This window comes from Pseudopodoces humilis, chromosome 16, assembly GCF_049639895.1.
Source record: "Pseudopodoces humilis isolate 2021_Gansu_Grassland_sample_001 chromosome 16, ASM4963989v1, whole genome shotgun sequence".
NCBI classification, from domain to species: Eukaryota; Metazoa; Chordata; class Aves; order Passeriformes; family Paridae; genus Pseudopodoces; species Pseudopodoces humilis.
This window is the reverse complement of record NC_142215.1, coordinates 11,206,819-11,229,525: the sequence shown is the minus strand read 5'-3', so window position 1 is coordinate 11,229,525 and position 22,707 is coordinate 11,206,819. Positions and strand designations below refer to the sequence as shown.

Below are 22,707 nucleotides of genomic sequence, written 5' to 3'. Positions count from 1 at the left end.
TGGCACTATCTACTGAAGCAGAACAGGAAAACCCAAAGTCTGCAAAGGTAAAATTTAAGTTTTTAATCTACTGGTTATGTTTTTCAGAATGAAGAGGAAGTATGAATTACAATTATTTCATTTTTTTGCATCTGTACCCTTGGCAATTGCTGATGCATCTCTCCCAGTGAGGCCAGGCTGGGATCTTTCAGGATTTCATGCGAATTAAATGACCGTAATTTTCAGCATGGTGCTATTATCTAGAATCTAATCTTTGTGTTACATATCTTTTGATTTTCCTAGCAAGTCCTTCTGTTATTTAGTGTGGACTACTTTTTCTTGCTGAAATTGGCAATGATGACTACTTTATACCTACTCTATATGTGGATTTTGTCTCCCCTCTCTTATTTCTTGATGCTGAGGGACTAACGTGTGCCATGTTTGTTAATTTTTTTTTTATAAATCTCTTTTTCTTTTCAAACCTACTCCATGCAATTCCTATGATTGTCATGCCTCCCCTGCAGGTTTCTTGGTAACAAAATCAAAGTAATAATTTTTCTTGATGAATAGTAAGTTCACAGATAGTTGAATATTGAGGAGATCAAATTCTTACCAATTTTGGATTGAATTCAGTAAATAGTTTAAGCCAAAAACTGAATAGCATATGGAAAAGCTGAAATAAGTATTTGGGCATTTAAAAGTTGGATTTTAGTTGAAAAATGAGTGCAACTCAAGGTTTAAACAAAGTCTTTAATCACTGCAAAATATTAGAGCTAATGGAACACTTCATAAGGACTGCAAACAATTCATCCACCAACCCCAAAATGAGGTATCAGCTGGACTGGGCACCATTCTGTGGGGGATAAAGTGCCATACATCACAGCAAACTGGAAAATCTGCAGTGCTTGTCATTGCTGTTTGCCAGGTGCTGTGGCTGGGGAGAGACCCCCCCCTCGCCCCGACTCAATGTCTGATAGATTGTGTAAGTCTGTTAATACTGTGCTGCAAAAGATTCTGTACTTCTTGTCAGTGGTTTTGAGTGTTTGAAGGCATTTACACTGGAGAAAAATCAGGATAAAATGAAACTAAGTCTGTTAATTTGGTTGGTGTTCTAGTCTTTTTCTCCAGGTAAAGATCCTTAGTGGTGTAATGTGGTTGCAACTCATTAGAGCCCAGCTACACAACTATTATGTTAAAGTATATTGAAGTCAGTGGAGTGATGCAGCTATGCTCTGGCAGAGGATCTGCTCTGCTTTTTGCCATCATTTGCTCTGCTGAGCTGAGTAAATATGGCAATTTCTTGGATTGTCAGAAAGAAGGTCACTTTTACTCCTCAGTTCCTCCTCATCCACTCTAATTCAATCATTCAGTTCCAACTTTCAAACTTTTTCTCTTTAGATTTGACTCTATGGCCAGTGAAGGGGAAAAAAAGGTCAGCAGTACATGCACCCATGGCAAACAAAGGAGCTTCTGGTTTGCCAATACCAAACAAAGCATGCTGCTACCTTTGGCTCCCTAGCTCAGACACCTGTGGTCCACATGCAGTCCAACAAAGAGCTTCACACACAGCTTGCAGAGAAGCCCAAACCTCATGTTTTTGCTTGGGGAACCACACTGTCTCTCCAAGGCTCCTCATATGAGATTCAGTTGCCCAAACAGAGGATTGCAGTGGTGTTTTCTGAGCCTAGGTGGAGGTTCTTGGCCTCCAGCTTCATCCTAATCCCAGGAATGTGTGGATTTCCCGTGGGTCTTGTGCCATATCTGCTAGCTACATCCAGATGTTTTGGATTCTCTAGGACATTTAAATAGCACTGTTGGTTTGAGGGCCCTTTTGTCCTTGAATATTAACTCTTATAATTCTGCAGGTTTTGGTGCAATATCCCCTCAGCTGTCTGTAATTGTCCTGTGATTTTCACAAGTGCTTACAATCATTTGTGGCCCTGACTTTAAAGCCCATGTGCTCTGCAGCCATCCTACTTCATTTTCACTCATTCCCTTTGCAGTCTGTACAGGGGCAGAGTCTGCAGAGAGCTGCAGCATGCTTGGCAATCTCCATCTGCCCAGCACAGAGGAGGAGCAGGCAGGTTAATCCCTTTCCTCCACTCCTTATTGAGCAATTAGGCCACTAAATAAGATCTTGTTTACTGAAACCCGAAGAGGCTGTGATTTACTGGGTCTTGTAATAAATTTACATTCATAAGGAGATAGCCAGAGGCAAGTCTGGAGTTTTAGCAGTGGCTAATTTGTAGCTTCACTCTTGGGATGGGAACAGAATTTTTAAAGTTCCCAATAACAAAGCAATTTTTTTTAAAAAATCCCTAGTCAAAAAAAAAAAAAATGCTTGTATTAAAAAACTGTATTAAAAAAAAAAATTCCTCACTATAGGGCCCATCCTTGATGTAATTGGAATCATTAACAGCATGGCTACTGCTTACCCAGAGTGTCTCTCTGTGAGCTGTGCCTTTGGATGGGGCAGAGACAGGCAGCTGGAATGGTCCAAGGGCTGGAACAATGCTGGTTTCCGTGCTGCTGCTCCTTTTCGGTAAGAATTCTAGTTTTTGCTCTGAAATGTTCTATGTTCAGGGCCAGATTGATTTCTTCTCATGTGGTATCCTATAGAGACCTGGTATAGCAGGTAGAAACTAATGAATGAGTTATAACTATCTTTGTGCTTTTTACAGGTCATAAATAGCAATATTTTGTTATTCTGTTTTACAGTTTCATCATGTCAAGCAGCATTCTCTAGAATTATATTGCATATCTTCTAACAAATGCTGACTATGTCTGCTGTGTTTTAATCCTGCACAATTTCAATAGAAAACCGCAAATTGATCTGTTGACTAGAAAGTGGATTTAGTGTCCGATTTGAAGCAGCTGCTTATTCAACTCTGGGACAAGAGCAATAATGACTGAAGGTTGTTATGGGTTGATTGTTACTGAGTGGTTTAAGTGAAATGAGGTTTTGGAGGATCAGTCAATTTTCCTGTGGACTGCTTTCCATGTAGCACTTGGCACCCTTGCTGGCCCCTGCTAGTGCAGTGCTCAATGTACCATGGAAAATCACCCTCCTGGGTCAGGTGTGAGGAATATTAGCAAGATGGGGGTGGAGAGGGGAGCTGTATTGTTGTTTATATTTTATCTGTTGTTTCTGTGCCTAAAGTTCTTTAGCAAAAACCTCAAAGCATCACTCACAAAGACTACATTAACATAAGGTATTTACAAACCGAAGGAACTCTTCTTCCAGAGTTGTTTTAGAAGTGCTATCAATGGTGATATGTAAATAAGGAAGCAACCAAAAGAACAAGAAGCCCAGCTGATTTCAGTTTAATTGGAAGTATTACTAAAAAATAGGGATGGAGCACAGTTATTGAGAGGAAAAGGACAGAATGGGTAAAAAATAATGGTAGTTGTAAGCAGCTGCAGCAATATAAGCTAAAGAAAACGGCTTTTATTTTTTTCTTTTTTGTTTGGCTAGTTTATTGGTTTTATAATGAATTACACAGAAATACAAGAGAGAAAACAACAGCAAGGACCTGCAGTGAAATACTGTGGAGATTTATAATGCTGTGGAAATGCACAAGTGCTCAAATGTGTTGTGCCATTTTGATTAGAGGTTTATGGCTATAACCTGGCTTATCTCCTCACATCTCACACCAATGAATTTAAGTCTGCAGAGGATAAAAATGACTGTGCATTTTGCTCAAGCACACTTGCAATCCATCTTGTAAAATAAAAAAAAAAAAAAAGAAAAGAAAAAACCCCTCTCAGCTCAGGGAATACTCAACAGTCTCGTTAATTTTCAAAAGTCTCCAGTGGGACATCATTTTCTTTTATCTTCTCACAAATGGCCTATAGAATCATATGCATCTTGTGCTAGTTTGGTATTGAGTGTGCTATAGTTATATATTATTTAACAGTTTGGCCAAATTTTGGTTTCATGAACAATTTATCTTCTGCTGTGCATTTCTGCCCTTGTGATTAATGAAGGTTACCAGCCTATGATTGCAAAGTGCCCTAGGTTCTCTCTCCTACCTAATCCTCTTTAAGTGCATTTTGGTCTAATTTTTTCTGTTCTTTCCTTTGAGCTAACAATTCTCCTCACAGGTGCTGAATAATGTCTTCATGCTGCATATTGCTCTGCTAGTGTCCATAGGGAAGCTACAAAGCTCACTGATGCTGTCATGCCCTGTATTTATTGTCAGGAATTCTGGTAATGTAAAGTGCCTGGGGTCAGAGGGGCTATGGCTTTTAGTTTATATTTACAGAGATTCTACAGCTTTTCTGATTTATTGACTTTTTTGATCAGTTTGACAAATGAAGACGTAATGAAACCATACAAGAAATAATTTTTTCTGTCTCATCATGAACCTTTGCTAGTGTAGGGTATTGTATAATAGCCTGTTATTCAGCTATTCCCCAGTTTTCTCAGAAGAAAATAATTAGTGTTTTAAGACTAACCTCCTTAGGCTCTTTTTAATGGACTATGAAAAGTATATTTGCCTTACTTTCACAGCTCAGATATTTCAAAGGATTATTCAGAACAAAATAGCATCTACAGTGAGTATTTTATAACCTGTGAAGAATGATCCTGATGTGAGGCTTTTTGTTTTTCCAAGTGCAGATGTGGTTTTTAGCACTTTCTTGGTTGTGTAGGTGGATTTTTTTCCCCCTTTGATAACAGAGTTCCCCTGTTACCTCTGTCCCAGTATGTTTGCAGCTGCAGAGGGGATCTCCATGGATTTCTTGTGTAAGCTTCTACCAGAATGAAAATATCAAGCTGAGGCTAAACTGTAAAATTAGTGTGTAAGCCAATTCAGCTGGGGCTTATTGGCTAAATGGTAGGAGAGAAATGTCCAGTTTGTATTTCTTTAGCTTCTGCATCTCACTTAAAATGAATGAAACCACACTGGTCTGTGTAGACTGAGAACTGTGCTTTAGCTTGGGAGCTTCCCAGGCCTCAGTGAGTCGAGCTCCCTTCTCTGCATGAATCAGGGATTCCTCTGGGTGCCTTGAGTCGTCTCTTGGAGGAGTCCTGGGGTGATGGGAATGGCAGGAGCCATTGCCTACATCACTGACCATGGGCAGTGCAACACTTTGCATCTGCATGTTTTTGCTTTGCACTCCTTGTTTTTCTATCAACACATGGACATGACACACCCCCACACACTCGTGTGTACATGTGGCGTGTGTCTGTTTCATGAGGCTGTGGGAAAATGACTCAGTTGTGGTTTAAAAGTAGGTGGAAATCCATGCATCCACAAAACATCTGTCAGGCAGGTGTGGGTGTTGCAGCCTTTCTGTAAGTAAATTATTACTCTCTCACTTTTTGAACAGCTTAATAACAAAAAAATCCCATTCCACCTTGTGAGATGATGTTCAGAGCAGCACAGAGTTCTAATGGCTGATTTCAATAATAAAGACAACAGGGAACTGTGGAAGGTGGAGTGCAGGAAGCTGGGAAACACATTCCTTTCCCCAGAGGGTGTACTTAGCTTTGTGCCTTTGATCACTTGAGAAGTATCATTAGAGCACAAAATGCCAAGCACTAGGGAACATTATGGCAATTATAATGTGAGAGTTAAAGAAAAAAAAAATCAAAATAAGTTTGAACTTATTTAGGAGTTTACTCCCATGAAGGTCTGATCACAGCTGAAAGATAAAATGCTCTAATAGATAAAATATAGAAGCTCCAGTGGGACTCTTCTTCAGATATTGTCTCCCAAGTTAGCTCTAGTACAGACCAGGTTATATTTGCAGGTTCAAGAAATCTAATCTGTGTACACACTACACCATTACTTGCTGTTTGTACTGCAGTAGCACCTGCAAGCCCTTGTTCCTCAACTAGATCCCGTTGTGCTAAGGACTGTGGAAATACAGAAGGAAAAAAAACCACAGGCTATGGGACAAAAAAGGCTCAGAAAGCCTTTAGACCATGAGGCTGCAACATAGTAGCTAGCACTTGGAAAATCAAAGTATTTGTCTTAATATCTTGCAAATCATTGTACAAATATTGCTGTAGCTTACTATCACATACTGTTATGGAGTGTGTTTGTGTTTTGATTTCGTAGGTCTAGAGAACAGAATTTAAGTGACAGTGCTTATTCTGAAGGGTTTTTTCAGTAGTGCCTTGGCAGTACAAAACCAGGTTTTGCTTCACTGTGACCTCAAAGAAACTATGTTTTCAGACAGAGGAGCTGCTCTAGGCTGGGGCAGCAGGCCAGAGGAGTCAACATTCCTGCCGTGTCCCAGGATGTAAGCTGACAGAAAAGGCCATAGCCACTTTCTTTTCCTACGGTGAAACATGCCTATTCTAGCAACCAGGGGTCTGTATATTTGTAGGTGTGAATAGGAACAGGAGCTAGGGATTTTAACATAACTTCAAGCTTTACCTTCAGTGTTCTGAAAACATATTGTATGGTGTTAAGTAAAAAGTCTAGGTCGCTAATAGAGCAAAATTCAAGACTAATATAAAACAAGACAACTGCAGGCTCAGAGGGGCCTTGTGCTTTACCTATGGGTTGTCTGGAGGAACCTGGCACAAGCACCAGACTAATGCATCTCATGTCACCTGTGTTCTCCTTGTCTGTACTGCACAAAATCCAATAATAAGCATGGCTTTTAAATATGCCTTTTACTGCCTCGGCACAAGCTGCATCGATTGTGCTCACATGCAACATCCTTAACATAAAATACAGCAGAGATAAAATGAGAGAAATAACCCAATTTGCTTCTGCAGATGGTGAGTGGGGAGTGTTAAAGTTCCAATTGGACACATATGGAACAAATCTTGTTGTAACGTAGCAAAAGAAAGCATTTCAAAGAAACCATCTTATCATCATGAACGAAAACAGGCAGCCCACACAGCTTTGGCATCTCAATTTTCTGCTCATTTTCTTTTGTTCGTATCAGATATGTTGCCTGTTTTCTGTAGTTCATAGATGTCTCACTGTGATAGGAGCTCAGAGAGCAGCAAGCACAGCCCATTTGCAGAAATTTTCAGAGTTAGAATTGTTTCTCCTTTTACTGGTGCTCTACCCTTTCCCTTCTGCAGCCACTCAAACATTGTAGAGTTAGTGGCATCTACGGACACTTAATACTTATCTTCTGGCTTACTCGGCTGACTAAGAAGACTTCCTGCTGGAGAAACAACATTTCATAGGGAACGGCTGGAATGTGTTTGAATACTGGTACTCCATTTGCCAGCACTAGTTCCACCTCTTTTCTTGCCACTTCTAAATGGCAAATATATGCAGTTGGTTGGTGTATAAGAAATGTTAGAGATCATTAACCATGGAGATATCACACACATCAGCACCTGATAAAGAAGCAGGAGACTACTGTGTTTTTCCAAAACATGTCTCTCCAAACCTTTACTGTAATGATGAGTCACTTGATTCTCTTGGCATTGCTTCTATGAATGGGATATTAGCTCTTTCTTTGCTTTTGGTGGTGGGAACCTCTGTGTGCCCTAGTGTCTCTTATTTAATGTATTTGTTCCCATTACCCACAGCTTTTGGATTTTTGCCTTTTGTGCACGACCGGTCTGAGATCTGCAGCCTCACTTCACACTGAGCTCCTGTTTTGGTGTCTAACTTACCATATGTTCCAGTGGGGAATTAATTGTTTCTGTATCTTTTTGGGCCTGCTACTGAATGATTTGCCAAAGAGACACTAGGAAGTACAATGAGCTATTTCTCCAAGCTCTTATCTCGTAGCGAAGGACAGGATCACACTTCACCACTCACAGTATTATAATAAGTCTTAATTCATTAATGTTTTGAAAGATCTTGTAAACCTCTTAGGAGCAGAGCTGTGAGAGTACAAAAAGCTATTTTATTCATGAACTTCTAAAACCTTTCGTATTTTGAATTTATTTAAAAAAACCTACAAGCGAGACAGAGAATGCAATAGAAGACAAAGTTGGACATTTGCAATTTTCAGATTTCAGTGTAATTAGGGAAAGAAAAGAGTTACTGGGAACATGGAGTCATTCATGTGACAGGGTAACATTGAAAACAGACTGATCAAAAATTGTAAGGATGCCACAGTACTGCCCTTACACAAATCCAGGTTTTTCTATCTGTAGTATTTTCATGTTAATTCTTTTTCCCTTACCAGATTTTAGGCCCATGAGAGCGAAGGCCAAAGCAGTTTCAGGTAGTTTCCTTCAATCCAGAAAACATAACCTTTGCCATTAGCACCTTCTGTATTGGAATAATTGAAAGGAAAATGTATTGGAGCTCAGGACTGCTTGTTTTAGAGGACCAGAAGAGGGCAAAATAAAAATCATGGAAAAAGCCTGAAAAGCCAGAGGTTATAGGAAAACAGAAACCAATAGTAAACACGTCCAACATCTTTGGAAGCTGGAGAGGTCATAGTCCTAAGTCTTGGTAAATGTTCTTCATCAGCGTTTCCTACTTGAATATAGTTTGCTGTAACTTGAACTTTGAAAAGAGTTTTTGTCTCAAAAGACCTCAAACTTCAGGATGTGTTCTGTAACACAAAAGGAAACTACAACTGGCCTGGGTATAGTGAGCTGGTGCCCTTCCTGAGCTGTGGCAGTTCACAAGTTTAAGAATTTTTCATTAAAAAAATCCTAAGTGCATTTGGTGGTAGTGATACCTTGATTTTTTTAGAGACATTCTCTCTTTAAACCTAATGGGCTACTCTTCGGTGTATGAAACCATGTGAAGCAGGCTGCTACAGATTCTCATTTGGAGTACATCAGTACAGCCTGATTTCATGCTGGAATGCTCATTTGCAATAACTGAAGATAGGGATTTCACTGCACTGAGAAAAAAATGTGGGATTAAATTCAACCCTGGAGTAATATTTTTCAGCACTTTACATTTTGGAAGTCATCAAAAGAGAGTGACCAATCATGAAGTGAAAAGCCAATTAAAAAAGTGTTTTTCAGGTATGAATGTCCCCACCTCACACCCTGGCTTTGGCTCACTCCTAGCTAAGGAAAACACTGACTTCAAGATCACTTCAGCATATACAAACTCCAGAAAATAACACTGGATGATGGTTTCAGGCAGACTGGTACATTCTCCAATCTGCCAATTGTGCCTTGTCCTTTTTCAAGGTTGGTATCATTGAGAAGCATTTAGTTTCATTTATTAAAGGCTTTGAAATAGATCACTTTGCATTTCACTTTCAAAGTACTAGCACCTGCCTGGAGTGATCTTCATGTCCATACTTGCTTCTTGGCTTCAATTATGTCAGCAAAGTTGAACTTAATGTTTTCAGCATCATCAGAAAATGAAAACTAATGACAACATTCATTTGTTATATTTTGTAATTTTAACTTTGATGTCTACTAATCCCTGCATCACTCATCATAGAACAAAAATATCCTCCTGGTATCGTATGTGAGTAATGGCTGCTTTGACTAATAGCCATAATGGCAGAATGAATTTTCACTGTGAAATGAGGTGCCTGTGGTGGGAGCTCTGCCAACACACCAAATCGAGCGGGAGGGCTGAGTGCAGTGTAAACGGGTGTTCCATATGCTCGAGAGACTTTTGGAATCAGCCCAGCCTACATATGCTTCTGTTGGCAAGCTCTTGAATAGAAAGGAAGATATTGTCCTCACCCTACCTAACATACCTCCCACTCATTTGAAATGCTCATTTCCACATGGAGAGCATGCAAATCTGAGAATGATAATGGCACAATCCTGTCTTGCTACAGCTGGATAGGAGGAAAAAAAAAGTAAAAATAATTGAATAAATTTTTAAGCAGAAAATATATTGATGTAGAACATGGTAAAAAAGCATCTGAGATGTTCTATCCATGATCTGTGGAGTAGCAGAATAAATTTTAGCACTGCATTAAGCACAGACTTCACTAGCTAGTCCAGGGAACTGCAGTTGGCTGGAAGATGCTTTGATGAACAAAACACTTGAAACAATAACATCTTTCCCTGCTTTTCTGTGACTGCAGTGAAAAAGCTATAGTAGAAAATGGTCCAAGTTAAGGTGAGGAAGAGGATAAAAAACACAGAGGATTTTAAGCTGTTGGAAGAGGAAATGGAAGAGGCAGAGTCCCTGGCTAGAGGGATTTGCATAGATTAAGAAGCAGAGTGGTGGGTAGAGAAGCGGTGATGAAGCAAGCTTATTAAGTAAACAGGTTTTCCACCAGGATGTCATAGTTTGCCATCTGTGTCATAAACCAGGTGTACCTGTTCCATCTTCCTTCCTTTTGAAGTTAAGTCTCATGGCTCCCAAGATAAATTTTTTTCTTCCTTCTCTTTCTTCAGTATACCTGTCCCCATCTTTTTGAGTTCTGTGAATGCCAGGCATGCACAGATGTGTGCTCTGACCTTGCTCTGAAAGTCCCCACTTTCCCCTTCACATGGAAAAAGTAATTTTGTGAAAGAGCTGTGGGGACAATGGTGGCCAGAACTTCAGTGAATAAAACTACTTTGACCAAGAAATTGATCATTCCTCCTCCTCCTCCACTGCCCTACTGCCTTGCTCATCATGTGCAGTGGAATGGCAGGAAGCTTTTCCAGTACCTGATTTGCAGCAGAAGCCTTTCTGCTTTTACAGGTGTGTTCTCTAAAGCTTTCTAATGCTGACCTCAAGACACAGAATGCATTTGTTTTTCCAGCTTCAGCAGTGGTGTTCCCTGCCACTGAAAACTTCTATTATATGTTCTTGTACCCTGCTTATTCTTGTGCCTTGTACCCATGACAAAGCCCTTTCCCCTGCCTTCCTTACAGGAGTGTAATTGTCATTTACTAAGAATTTGACAAAGCCCTGGGTTCTCTCTGGTAATCCTTCTCAAACCTTTAATTTATCCACCTCTTCTTTCCTACATGTCTTTGTAACTGCTTGGTAGTTAAATAACAGGAGTGGGACGAATACTACCACAAAGCCTATGCTGCAATTTCACATCCTTCAGTCTTTTGATGGTAATTCTGGGTGAATATTAAAGAACCCCTCAATTTCTGTGGAAAGAACATCAAAATATGTAATTTACTAAAAATATAATAATCTGATGTCTTAATGGATATTTTGAGAAAATCTTTCAGTACAAAATTTGATTAACATATGAGGAAAACTCCTACAGAGGGCAATTCCAATTATGAAAGGGCTTCAAACACTGTTGTTATTGCAGGTTTGGTGAAACTCGAATCTTTGATATATCTTCAAAACTCTGTAATATTTATAAAATAAGTGACAATGTAAGGCACAAAAAGATCAAGGGAGAGGTCTGTAAATCAGGTGAGTTTGCTTTAGATTTTGTTGATGTGAGGAACAAAGTGATCTTCCAGTCACCCTGTGAACCCTTGCAGATATAAATAGTTGTGCTGGAAGAGTGATTTAGAGTAATACCATTAAATGTGTATGTGTTTATGCCACTGGGCCTTGTGCCAGAAGAGCTGCAGGAGGGTTGTGCATTGTAAACCACCTTCAATAACTTACATTTTCCTTTAACAACTGTAATGAAAGGACCAAAGATGCATTTGAAACAACTCAAAAATAGTTGTTTAACAGTTTTCATGGAAAAAAATTGCTGTTCAGCTCTCTATGAAGGCTTTTTTTTTTTTTCCTTACAATCCATTGGATTGTAATAGAAATAATAAAAGTTGGTGCAACTAAAATGGCTCTGAGAAAGAAAAGAGCTACTTCTGTGAGTTTACTGCAACCAGCAGTGATTCTGGTTTTGAACCATTTCTAGTCTAATTAGTTTTGCTTTGTTTGAGTTTTTTTTTATATTATTCTTACCTCTGTAACATGGTGGGGGGGAATCTTGGGTTCCTGAGACTGGCCTCCTGTTCATAGCTAGGAGTGTGTGTATGTGTTTGTGTATATATATATATATATATGTGCATCTGTATGCATGCATTCAGGCACGTATACATAAAGTCCTCCTACTCCCCATTGCCTCTTCCCTCTATACTTTGCCCTTGTTTATCCTTTTCTTCAGCAACACAAAAGTGAAACCATTTTGAGCTTCGTAACTGTTCCATGCAAAAGCAGAAGGCTCTGGCCTGCTGCTCCTCCTCCTCCCCACTGCCTGAGACTTCCCATTCTGGGAGTGAGACGTCCAAACATATGTCACACAACGCGGCACAAATACCATACGCAAACAGATTTTTCTGTGTGGGTGGCAAGTACAAAACCCAGCTTCTGGCAGCAAAACCCACTGCCTTAGTCCTCTGGAAAATGCTAAGGAAGAAAAATTGTACCAGGTCAGGGTAGCACCCAATAAAATGCAGCTCTGTCAGTTTTGCCTCCTGTGCAGGACTGAGGGGTTCTTGTTATCTTTGAGGGTTTTCAAACCTCTTGAACCATTAGCAAATCTCACAGGATCTGCAAAATCCATGCTGTATTTTTCTTCCTTTTTCCCTGAACTTATAAACCCTTCTGGTTTCCAAGCACAATTCAACATAAAAGGAAAAGAAAACTAGCTAATGGGGGAGTTTTACTGAATTGGGATGGAAGGCAAAATAAAAAAAAAAAAAATGAAAAAAGGCTGGCATGAGTTTATGGCCTATGTATACATGGGATTTATACTGACGAGCAGACTTATCCCTGCTGGCATCAATCCCAGAAACTACAGTGGCTGGCAGGTCTGCCCAGAAATGGATTGCACCAACAGTGTGAAATGCCTGTTCCCTCTTCTCCTGGAGAGAGCTCCAAACATGATAACTGCTGAGTAATGGGAGTTGGCCAAAGAAATTAAAAATTATGCCCTCTCAAGGGAGAGGATGGGAGATATTTGCAGGAGAAGGTTCAAGCTGTCAAATCTTCTTCTTAATTTGAAAGTTTTCTTCACTCCTTCTTACCATCTTTCTATGCTCTCTATCAGCAGTTTTTATCCTATATGCTCATTGCTAATCTATTTTCATACTTTACATCTGTTTTTTTCCAGGTCCCTTCCAGGCACCCAAAGTCTCTTAACCCTGACAACTGCCCTGCTAGGAATTAGTTCTGTAGGCTATTACATCAGCAGGTTTAAAATAGATTAATACTATTAGGAACGGAAGACTTTTATCAAAAGAAATTTCAGAGTATTTATTTTCTTTTTTTTTTTTTCCTGCATGTCCAGAAGTATCATATGGGTTTATAGCTTCGAGCTGCATCTGAATTTCTCAGGGTGTCATGTTAAAAAACCAAGAAAAATCTCACTACTGTACTAAGCACTCTACAGGCTGCTTTTTTTTAAAATTCTCTTTTTAGTTAAATTAGGAGAAAATTCTCCTTAGAGGTAAAAAAATCTGAACAATTATCATTTTAGTAATAATGATAAAGTTCGAATAAAGTCGTGCCTTCAATAAATAGTGTCAGTACTCATACTAAGAGGCAGTATCAGGCAGCCACCTCCAGTACCCCAGGGCTGGGTTTGTTCAGGTGAAATGCAGGGATCTTGTGCTGCTTCTCTGTGACTTTGGAATCACCAGATGTACGGGCTTGGTGCTGTCACCCTGCACCATAGCTTGGCTCTCCCTTCAACTGCTCCCTGAAACTCAGCAACACCTGTCTGAAAGGTCTGGTGTTCTGGCAAGGAGGCAGTGCTGGCATCCTTCCCCTTAGCACCTGGGTAGGAGTTTGCTCAGGCTCTAATTTTGTCACCATCTTTTTGTAAAAGTGAGGTGACTACACCAGCTGCTTATCAGAGGTGAATTTTGCAGCTGCTCCTCATCTACATGAGCTGAGGATAAAGCTGCTTAGGTGTGTGACGATGAGTTTTGAAGATTCTAGCAAAGGAGGAGAAAGCTCAGTAGTAGGCTCTAACATTTTTCTTTTTGCTTCCCACATGTTCTTCCCACCACCACAGGTGTCACATTTCAAGTAATTTTTCAATAAATGACATGTTGTTCTTTCTTCTGTTTAGACTGAAGAAAAATAGTGTGAGGTCTCTTGTTTTTGCCAGCTTTCCAGTACTCAGTGATATTTCTAAAGTTCAGTAGATAACAAGAAGGTAGAATTAATTCTTCCAGGACTTGGACAGCTTGGAAATCTTTTACTGCCCTCTGTCAAGCTTGGCATTGTGTGTTCTGTCTTTCCTGCTGCCTTCTGTTTCAGACCTACCACAGCTGCCCCTGCAACCATGTGAAGCAACTAAGAGTTGAAGAGGTGACAGTCGTCTTTATTTATAGGTTTCAAACCAGAGCACAGATGATGTTTCTTTTTAGGATATTAAAAGATCTCAGAATAAGAGTAGGACATGAAGAGTAAGTCAGTCTCATTTCAAATGCATAAAGGGACCTTGCTAATCAAGGGGTGGTCCATGGATTGAAATTTGTTACATAGGGAAAAAAACCAGCCCAACCTGTTAACGATATCAAAACTGAGCTCCAGGTTCCATTCCTTTCACAAGGCTGATACTCGCAGGCCTTTGAGTGGCATTATGATTGAATCATAAATACATGGTCTACTCCTGTGTACTTGGAAAATTTCAGGGTTTTGTTTATTCTCACCTGTCTGCTCTCTTGGTACTTGTTGAACTTGCCTGTTGCTACAAGAAAATAAATTATTTATTTGTGAGCTTTGTATATGCTGTAGTGAAAAGAATCTACATGCAGAAACTCTCTGAGAACAAATATTTTCTGAAGAGGTAAAGCATTTGTATCAGTCAGTTGGGCCATTATTGATCACATTTTAGGTGATAAAGGAGTCCTTTAACTGTGGTGAGAAATGCCTGCTTCCTAGTATTCATTTTACTCAAAAGCTTTTACAGTAAGGAGTGAGTAAAAGGAATTGGAGAACTCTGTTATTCCTCTGTTATTTTTATCCTATTTTTATAATGCATATATCATTGTAAGTTTTGATAATTTTTAATTTCCAAACTGGTCTGCATTTTATATTTATTTTTACCTTTTGACTTATTTTCTTAAATGATGTGCATTTGATAACTGCCTTAGTCACCTGTGTGTTCTTTTGCCTGAACCAAATGATTCTGGCTTTTCAAATTTCTAACGTAATTGAAAATTCAATTTGATTCCAAGGACCTCTGTTCCTGAAGTGCTTTTTAAATTTTTTAATTTGGTGAATTTTTAAGCAAGCAAAGTTATTCAACTCAAGTGAAGAAGAGAACAATCAGTCAATTTATCTGTTTAATAATTTCTCATTTGAGAGATTATTCCTGGCTGTATGAAAACAAATTGCAAGATCCACAAAACTACATTCCTCTGATATTAGGGTAACTTCTCCAAAAGCAATGATTAGATGATAATTTTCTTGGAACTAGCTTTTTCTTCTTTAGTAATGCTGTCAGGAGTTATCTGGAGGAACTTGGTGTGCTAGCTGGATGTTCCAAAGCTGCCATTTCACTTAGAGCTGTGAAAATACTGCAGGGAAGAGCTTTCTCCTTCTAATAGATTTTCATCAAGTTTTCAGATGCTCTTATGCCCTTTTTGCTTATGTCTTATAAAAAAAATCATATTTTTCTAGATTTTCCTCTCTCTAGTTCCAAAGTTGTTCCATCACAGAGCATGATGGAATGAGGTCCATGTCATGTCTGTTGATAGTCATGAATGAGTGATTTAGGTCACTCAATCACTGTCCAAGGTATTAGCAAAAGTGTTTTTAACTGGAATTTGTAAAAGTGTGACTAAGTTGGATGACAAAGTTCACTCTGTTCTTTGCTTCTCTATTGCTTCAAAGGATTCCTAATCTAAACTCAGGGAAATCTGTGGTCAGATTTCTACACATTACCTGACTAATCATTACCTGGCTAATGAGTCAGACACACTTTTCTAGCAGATCTTACCTATTTTCAGCTACGTTTGCTTTTCAATAACACTTTTTTCATTTTTCCTTCTCTCTTGTTTTTCTTGTACTTGTACTTGTCTCTGCATCTGTGTTGTTTCAACTGCTGCCCTCTTTTGCTTTCAGAAAAGTTTTGTTGTTTTTCTCCCCCTGGAAGCATTATTTATCCCTTTGTGTACCTGAAAGAAAACAAATTGTGAATCTATTCTTATTCAAATCTAAAAGCAAGTTATATGAATGTGTACAATGTTTGAAAACTTCTGAAATTTAGAAACCAATAAGCATAGTTTGAATACTCTACACATTTGAAAAAAAGGGCAGATTTGGTGCCTTCTCTTGCTTTCTTGAATTTAGTGGTAGATTTATGATTGATCTAGAGGAGCATAAGCAAGAATTTTAATGCAGTAAGTAGGAATATGAAACAGAGGACAGGACTGACATGAATTTATTGCTCAGCCTAATTTTCCAGTGGGAAAATATCTCAGACAAGCTTTCATAATTCTGAAATAACTATGATTTTTGTTGTTAGGAAAATTTTTATGGTTTTTTTATTGTTGTTGTTTTGTTGTTGTTTTGGGTTTTGCAGAATTTTTTTTTTTTTTTTAGATTAAGATCCTTGTGATTAAACCTGGTCTATCAGCTCATTATTGCATCTCCTGGCACCACTGAGCAAATAGGCTGACACAGCACAGCTCCCTGCTGACCTCCCAGCAACGGCTGATTGACTTTGCAAGGATTTTTCATTTCAGAAACATTTGCAATTTCCTGAAATGACTCCAAAGAATCACATCATTTTATTTCATATTCGTGTTTGCTTGCATCAGTTATTTTGGGGGTAGGAAAGGAGGGGATGAAATTGTTTTATATAAATAAGTTGAATGTATTTCATAGCAAGCAATGTTCTGACCCTGGCACTATTGCCTTTCTACCCTTCTATATTGAAATTCATTGTGCTTGGATATCTCTGCTTTCCCAGAATCCCACTGTTTCATTTGTTTTGCTATGCAGAAGTATCATTATAGCTCACTTTATGCCTTTTGTTAAGAATTAGCACTCCTGAGAATCAAAAATGAAGATGTGAATGTTCACACAATTAAATAATTGCAGGTATTAACAATGAGTTGTCCACCCACAGGCTCAGCAGGTGCTGGAACAGTCGGCTGGGAAATGGAGTATTTCTGGTATGCAACCTGCAGATTCTTTGGTTGCTTATTTTCATTAGAATCTTGTTCACAAAAGAAATACAGTAAAAGGACTTTGAGCCCAGCTGGTTGAAATCTGTGAAAGACCTTAGAATTTCCCAACTCATGACTAATTTGATGTACATTCTTCCTCTTTTTCAGGGAAAAAAGTTGTACAGAGCCATGAAAAACACTTTATAATCTGCAGTGGGCTTGGGCACAGAAGTGTCCAGTTCATGTCACAGCTGTTTCTTCCTAAGTGACAGCTTTCAGAGGGAGATCTGAAGCACATGGAAATGCATGTGTGTGGTTTTTTTTTTAACAGGGAAAGTTCTGTTCAACTCCTGCTCTCTCTATTGATTCCAATTATTTTCCAAGTTGTGGTTCTGTCCCATGTTATGGCTGTAATCTCAAAACCTGGTCAGTTTGATTAAGGCACACTGAAAGAAAACCCATCATCAGTGGTTTAGGGGGTATGAGACTGAAACAGAAGTTGGTTGCTTCTTCTGCCTCAGATAGTGATCTCTGTTCTCCCTTTTATGTTTGTGCCACAAACAGAATCCTGGGAAAATTTAATGAGTTTACATACATCAGATGGAAAATAACATGCAAAAACTTAGGATTAGGAAAGGAATTTTTGTCATCTCCCTTATGGCTAAAAATTGAGACATCTTTGGACATGTGTTTTCCAGTTCATCACTACAGGCAGTGAATCTTTTTTTTCTGATCTGATTATCTTTCTTTGGGTGACAAGTGACCTGTCAATCTGAAGGTGCATTTTCTAGCTAGATGGACTTGTCATCAGACTAGAATTTCTTGTGTTGAATATGGCCTTTCAACCCAAATTTCTGTGCTGAAATAATAGATATGTTGTAGTTATGAAATATGGTTGGAGCTGCTCGATTTCTGTAGATGTAAGTGCTGCTGATAGCTTGGATTTAGGTGTTCCTTGTTGCAGAATTCTAGAGGGATAAAAGAAGTATTCACTCCTTCATTTGTGGATCTAACAATTCCTTGATGCCATATCCCATAAAATTCCATGTAAAGCACTTGCCCTATACAAACCTGACAGAAAGCTGGGCCCTGCCAGTAATGGCATCAAAATGTCCATGCTGATGGTCTTGGCCAAGAGTGATAAGGTCACACAGCAGAGCAGAAGCAGAAAAGAGAATCCTGTGTCAATCTGAGATTGGAATGAGAATTACTGCCTAGAGAAAAAATTAATGAGGACTTCAGTTGAACTGTTCAGGTAAAGAAACGTGACTGTTTATTAGTGTAGACCCCAACACAACAGAATCTGGCTGTGTACTGTCCTTGCACCTGGACTGTGACACATCATAATCCAGGCACCAGGAAAACCCAGCTGCCAGTAGAACTTTGTCTTGCAGTATTCAAACCAAGGAAGTTATCTATGGCCATTATATCTGGACTGTATATTATGCATATTGCCAGAAGTTATATACGGTATTTTAATATTCTGGAGTCAGCAGAGCACAAGAAAATGATGCATTTTTCATTTATGATATTAAATCTTTGTGTATTCAGAGTCTATTAAATTGCATGGAACAAGTGAAGAGGAATCCTGCTGTTCTTTATGACAAAGCTCAGATCATTTGGTAGCACCAGGATTTCAGAAAACAGCCTCCAACTATTCCACTGGTTGCTAGCAGTAGGGCTGAGGTAACTTTATCCAGTTTGGTTTGATATTGTTTTATTTTTTAACTCATAACCTCTTTTAAAAGATAAATCTTGTCCTCCCTAGGACAAATGCAAAAAACATCAGTAACCACAGCAAAAAAACTTACACTAACAAGGGAATGCTTATGCCTTCAATCTGAATAGATATTCAGAAGAGCTTTGCTGGGTAACCTTACTAGAAAGCCAATGCATTCACATTATAGTACAATTAATCAGTGAAGCACCTTTTAAGATTTTTTATTTTTTTTTTAGATAATATTGTGTCCAAAATCAATGTTTCATAGTGCAAACAAATGTGTCATTTTTGTTTGTTTTTTTTTGTCAGTTTTTTGATCTGTTGTATTGAGGGTTTCAAAAACAACAGAATGATCTAAGCCAGGAGAGTTGACTCCGTTTTACTGAAATGCAGGAACTGGATGAAATACAGTGGCAAATGGTAATGACAAAAGTACTGAATTAATAGCTAGAACATGAGAACTGCCTGCCAGGATACATAAGAAATTTTGGGACAGAGGATGAGTAAGAAGAGAGTAAGGGAGAAGGACACTGAAACATTAGCAATAAAACAGCTTTTATGGGCAGGAATAGAAATGTGGAGTATGTTGGAAGCAGCTCAATCCTGTGTGTTCCAATTGCTCAAGTTCCAAATGTGTAATAATTTCTGTGGCTAATTCTAAATACTTCATCAACCCTGCCCACATACTCACAGTTAAGATCCAAGCAAGCAGAAACACCATTTTCTCTGAGCAACAGGCCAGATGAGCTTGGCATCTTATAGTGCTTCAGGAAGGGGTTTTGGGGTGTCTTCTTGTACATGACTGGCAAAAGGACTGGTGTGTATGGGAAGTAATTTTACACAGAAGGAGAATAAACTCCACTGATGATTCAGATTTTATGACACTTGGCCAGTATGGAGTGTGAAGCACTGAGGAGGGTTCTTGAGTCTGCTGTGAAGCAAAAGCTAGAGAGTGTCCTATCCACTTTGATAGACACAGTCTGGAGTTCCTTCAGGTTGAAACCATGTCCTGGCAAGGGCTCTAACCACAGTGCCACTGAATGGAGAAGGAAATCCTTGCCTGACTCAGTCTTTTTCAACAGGCTGGTTTATGTGCTGGTGTGGCAAAAGGATTCAGGGCTTAGAACGCCACCAATTTGACACCAGTACCTCTCCAAGGCCTGCCTCTCTCTGTGCAGACAGGAAGGGATTAAAGAAACTTCTCAAAGCTCATTTTTTGCTCTGCAGCTGTGCTTGGCACAGGTTTGGCCTCAGGAATTGTGCTCTGGATTCACTGCACAGCGCCACTACACCCGTCACCTGGCTCAGAGCTCTGTGTCACACCGCAGTGTGGGCTCGTGAAGCTCTTAGGTACTGCCTTGGCTGAAGTCTAACCCAGCCTGGGATGCAGGTGTTCCTGCACTTAAATAGCTCTGTCTCAGAACTACAAATAATGGTCACAGCAAGAAGGTCTGATCTGAAGGAAATAAATTGGCCAGTAATTATTTATAGAGAAAGGCCAGCTGAATATTAATTGGAATCAATGGCAATTACTGTGCCAGGAAGAAACAACTTAAGATTAAATCAATTAAAGGTAATGCCTTGAAGGAAGGACAGTGATATTTAATTTAAATTGTTTTAAAGGGTATTTCACACTCCCAAGTTGTTATTTCCATTAGTTTTTTTTCAAACATTTTACACTGAAAATTGAATTGAATTTTCTCTTCAAAGGCAGAGAGTAAAAGGCATATTGGTAGCTTGTTATTCCACAATATACAAATTACAGAACCCACAATTTATTTTACAGTTCTTTGCAAGTTAAAAAAAAACTATTTGTGGGTATGTCTAAATGGTAAATAATGTACATGGTTTAAAGGAATTTATTTTATGTTCTGACATTTTTCTTTTCCTTAAATTAGTATTCCAAGAAAAAAAAAATCCTCAAAGACCTGTTTGTTTTTTGGTGGTGGGTTGATGCTGGTTTTTTTTTCTGCTCATGAATGACCTCTTTAGTTCCAGTATCCACCAAAGTCTATATGGTCCCTTTATTTGTAATTTTTTATATTTAGAGCTGGTGTTTCTAAAGTTACATATTTTTGTTGTTGTTTAGCTTCTAAACATGGAAGCCTGGAATACCTGCATACAGAACTAGTTCTTTGCTTCTGTTTTTTGGGGGGATTTTTTTAAGGGGGGAAGTGATGGAGGGAGCAATGTCCTGAAAAAGAACCATGTTCTATAATTGGTCTTGGTTTTGACTAGCTCCAGACTGGCTTTCAGCAAGTGAAAAAAAAGGAGGGGATATTTTCAAAATGTGTTAACTACTGCCATCCCATGGTCCCTTTGCAGAGATTTTAACAGTACTTGCATAAGCAATACAGCATATTTCATATATAGCATCTTGATGCGTAATATAATCATTCTTGAGCTTCCTGTTTATACTGATGGAAAGAATGGCCTTGTAGTAATAATTTCAAGGGAAATGTTTCCTGAATGGTGTGGTGTGCATGTTGCTTAACATCTTGTGTTCCTTCTCTTTTAATGACAAACCTCTGCCCTCACTCTGTGCAGGACTGACAAATCAGCCCCCATTCTCTTCTGCATGGTTCAAAATATCTTGACACACGTGCACACAGCAGTACTTTCTCCAGCCCTGTGCTGAGACTGAACACATTGCTTGGAACAATCTGATAGTGGCTGCCTAATCAGAAACTCTACTGGAGTGGTTTGACATTGCCTGAAATTTTGGTGTGGGAAGAGAGGAAGGAAGCTCCATGCAGACCTTGGTTCAGGATTTGCAGCAGCTCAGCCTCCTCTATGCCTAATGTGAGTGCAGCTGTTTGGAGGGCATCACATGCTGTCCAGGGCTGTGTCAAGTATGGCATTATATGGAGAAAGCTGGAAAACATCATCCCAAGGCATACCGAGTGCAACTTTTTCAGACTTGTTCTGCACAGCACATCAATCTTGAGTAAAGTAGTCACAGCAATCACTACCCAGCAAAACTATTATTGCAGGTACCCTTTATCTGAAGCTTTGTCCCTTCCCTGGATGATGCTCATTTTGAACATGTCAGCCCACCTGCTTGGGGGACCCCAGCAGCTCAAGCTGCTTGATGGCTTGAATTACTTATTGTTTAGTCTTTTGATACTGCCTTGGTGTCAGTGCCACACTACAGAGGTTTAAAGTTCTCTTTGGAGCAGGTGCTGTGCTTCTGACGTTTCCTGCCTTTGCTAGCAAGGTGAGGTAGGGAGGTAAGGAGCCTCTGCTCTCCCTGCCCCTCTGTAAACCCAGCCAGCCTTCAGCCAAGCATCACTACAGGGCCACAGGTACTCTGTGCACCATTAACCAACAGTTGCTTTGACTAATGCAGACAAACTGGTGTTTGGGCTCTGATCATCTGCAGGACACGGACTGTGCAGACTAGTGCTCTGTAATTAGTTGTTTACAGCAGTGCAGCAACACTGTATTGGTTTCGTCTGGATTCAGGGAAACAGTTTTCTTTTTTATTTGAGAAGGGAGGAAAAAAAGGATTTTCAGCTGTTTTTTGCCTTAATTTTAACAGTTTAAAGGCTTCTTAATTTATTAAATAGAAATGTCATTAATACCTTTGGAAAAGTGCCTCCTTAGTTGCGCTTTGAGGTAAAATCTGTATAATACCCAAATAAACCATATAGACTTCAAGAAAGACTGAAGGCTACTTCTGGAGCTCAGTGCACATTTTGAACTGGTGTAACCTCTAAGAACTGAGTTCTTCTGAAGTAGTAGAAGATCTGGTCTTTTTGTAACATCATGTATTTGGAGGTTTTCTGTTTCACTTAAAGTAGTCTTTCGGGGATAGTAGGTGCCCAAATTTCATTATTATTGCTAATTTAAACATTGCTTAAATGCACACACAGTGTGGTATAGAGTGTGAGTGAAAATTGCAATGACCTTTCTTTTAATAGGTTGAGCAAGGTGGTTATCAAACTTTCTCAGTAAGCAGCAATTGGGTAACAAACCATTTCACAGAATAATATGTCATAAAACTTACTGCTATAAGTTTTGAAGATTTCCCCACACATTTGGTGCAACATTTGTAATAGGTCTGCATGGGGTTTGCATTTACTCTGTGTTAGAAAAGTGATGT

General features: G+C 39.1%; 1 protein-coding gene across 1 annotated transcript in view; it reads left to right on the top strand.

Moving 5' to 3' along the window:
* Positions 1-1,980: 1,980 nt before the first annotated feature.
* LOC148183025 (uncharacterized) overlaps positions 1,981-22,707 on the top strand; it is a 106,831-nt gene continuing 86,104 nt past the window's right edge. The window contains exons 1-2 of the mRNA XM_088062894.1: positions 1,981-2,063; positions 2,365-2,521. Of these exons, the coding sequence (XP_087919020.1) occupies positions 2,018-2,063; positions 2,365-2,521 (203 nt within the window). The 5' untranslated portion in view covers positions 1,981-2,017. The remainder of the gene's footprint in view (positions 2,064-2,364; positions 2,522-22,707) is intronic.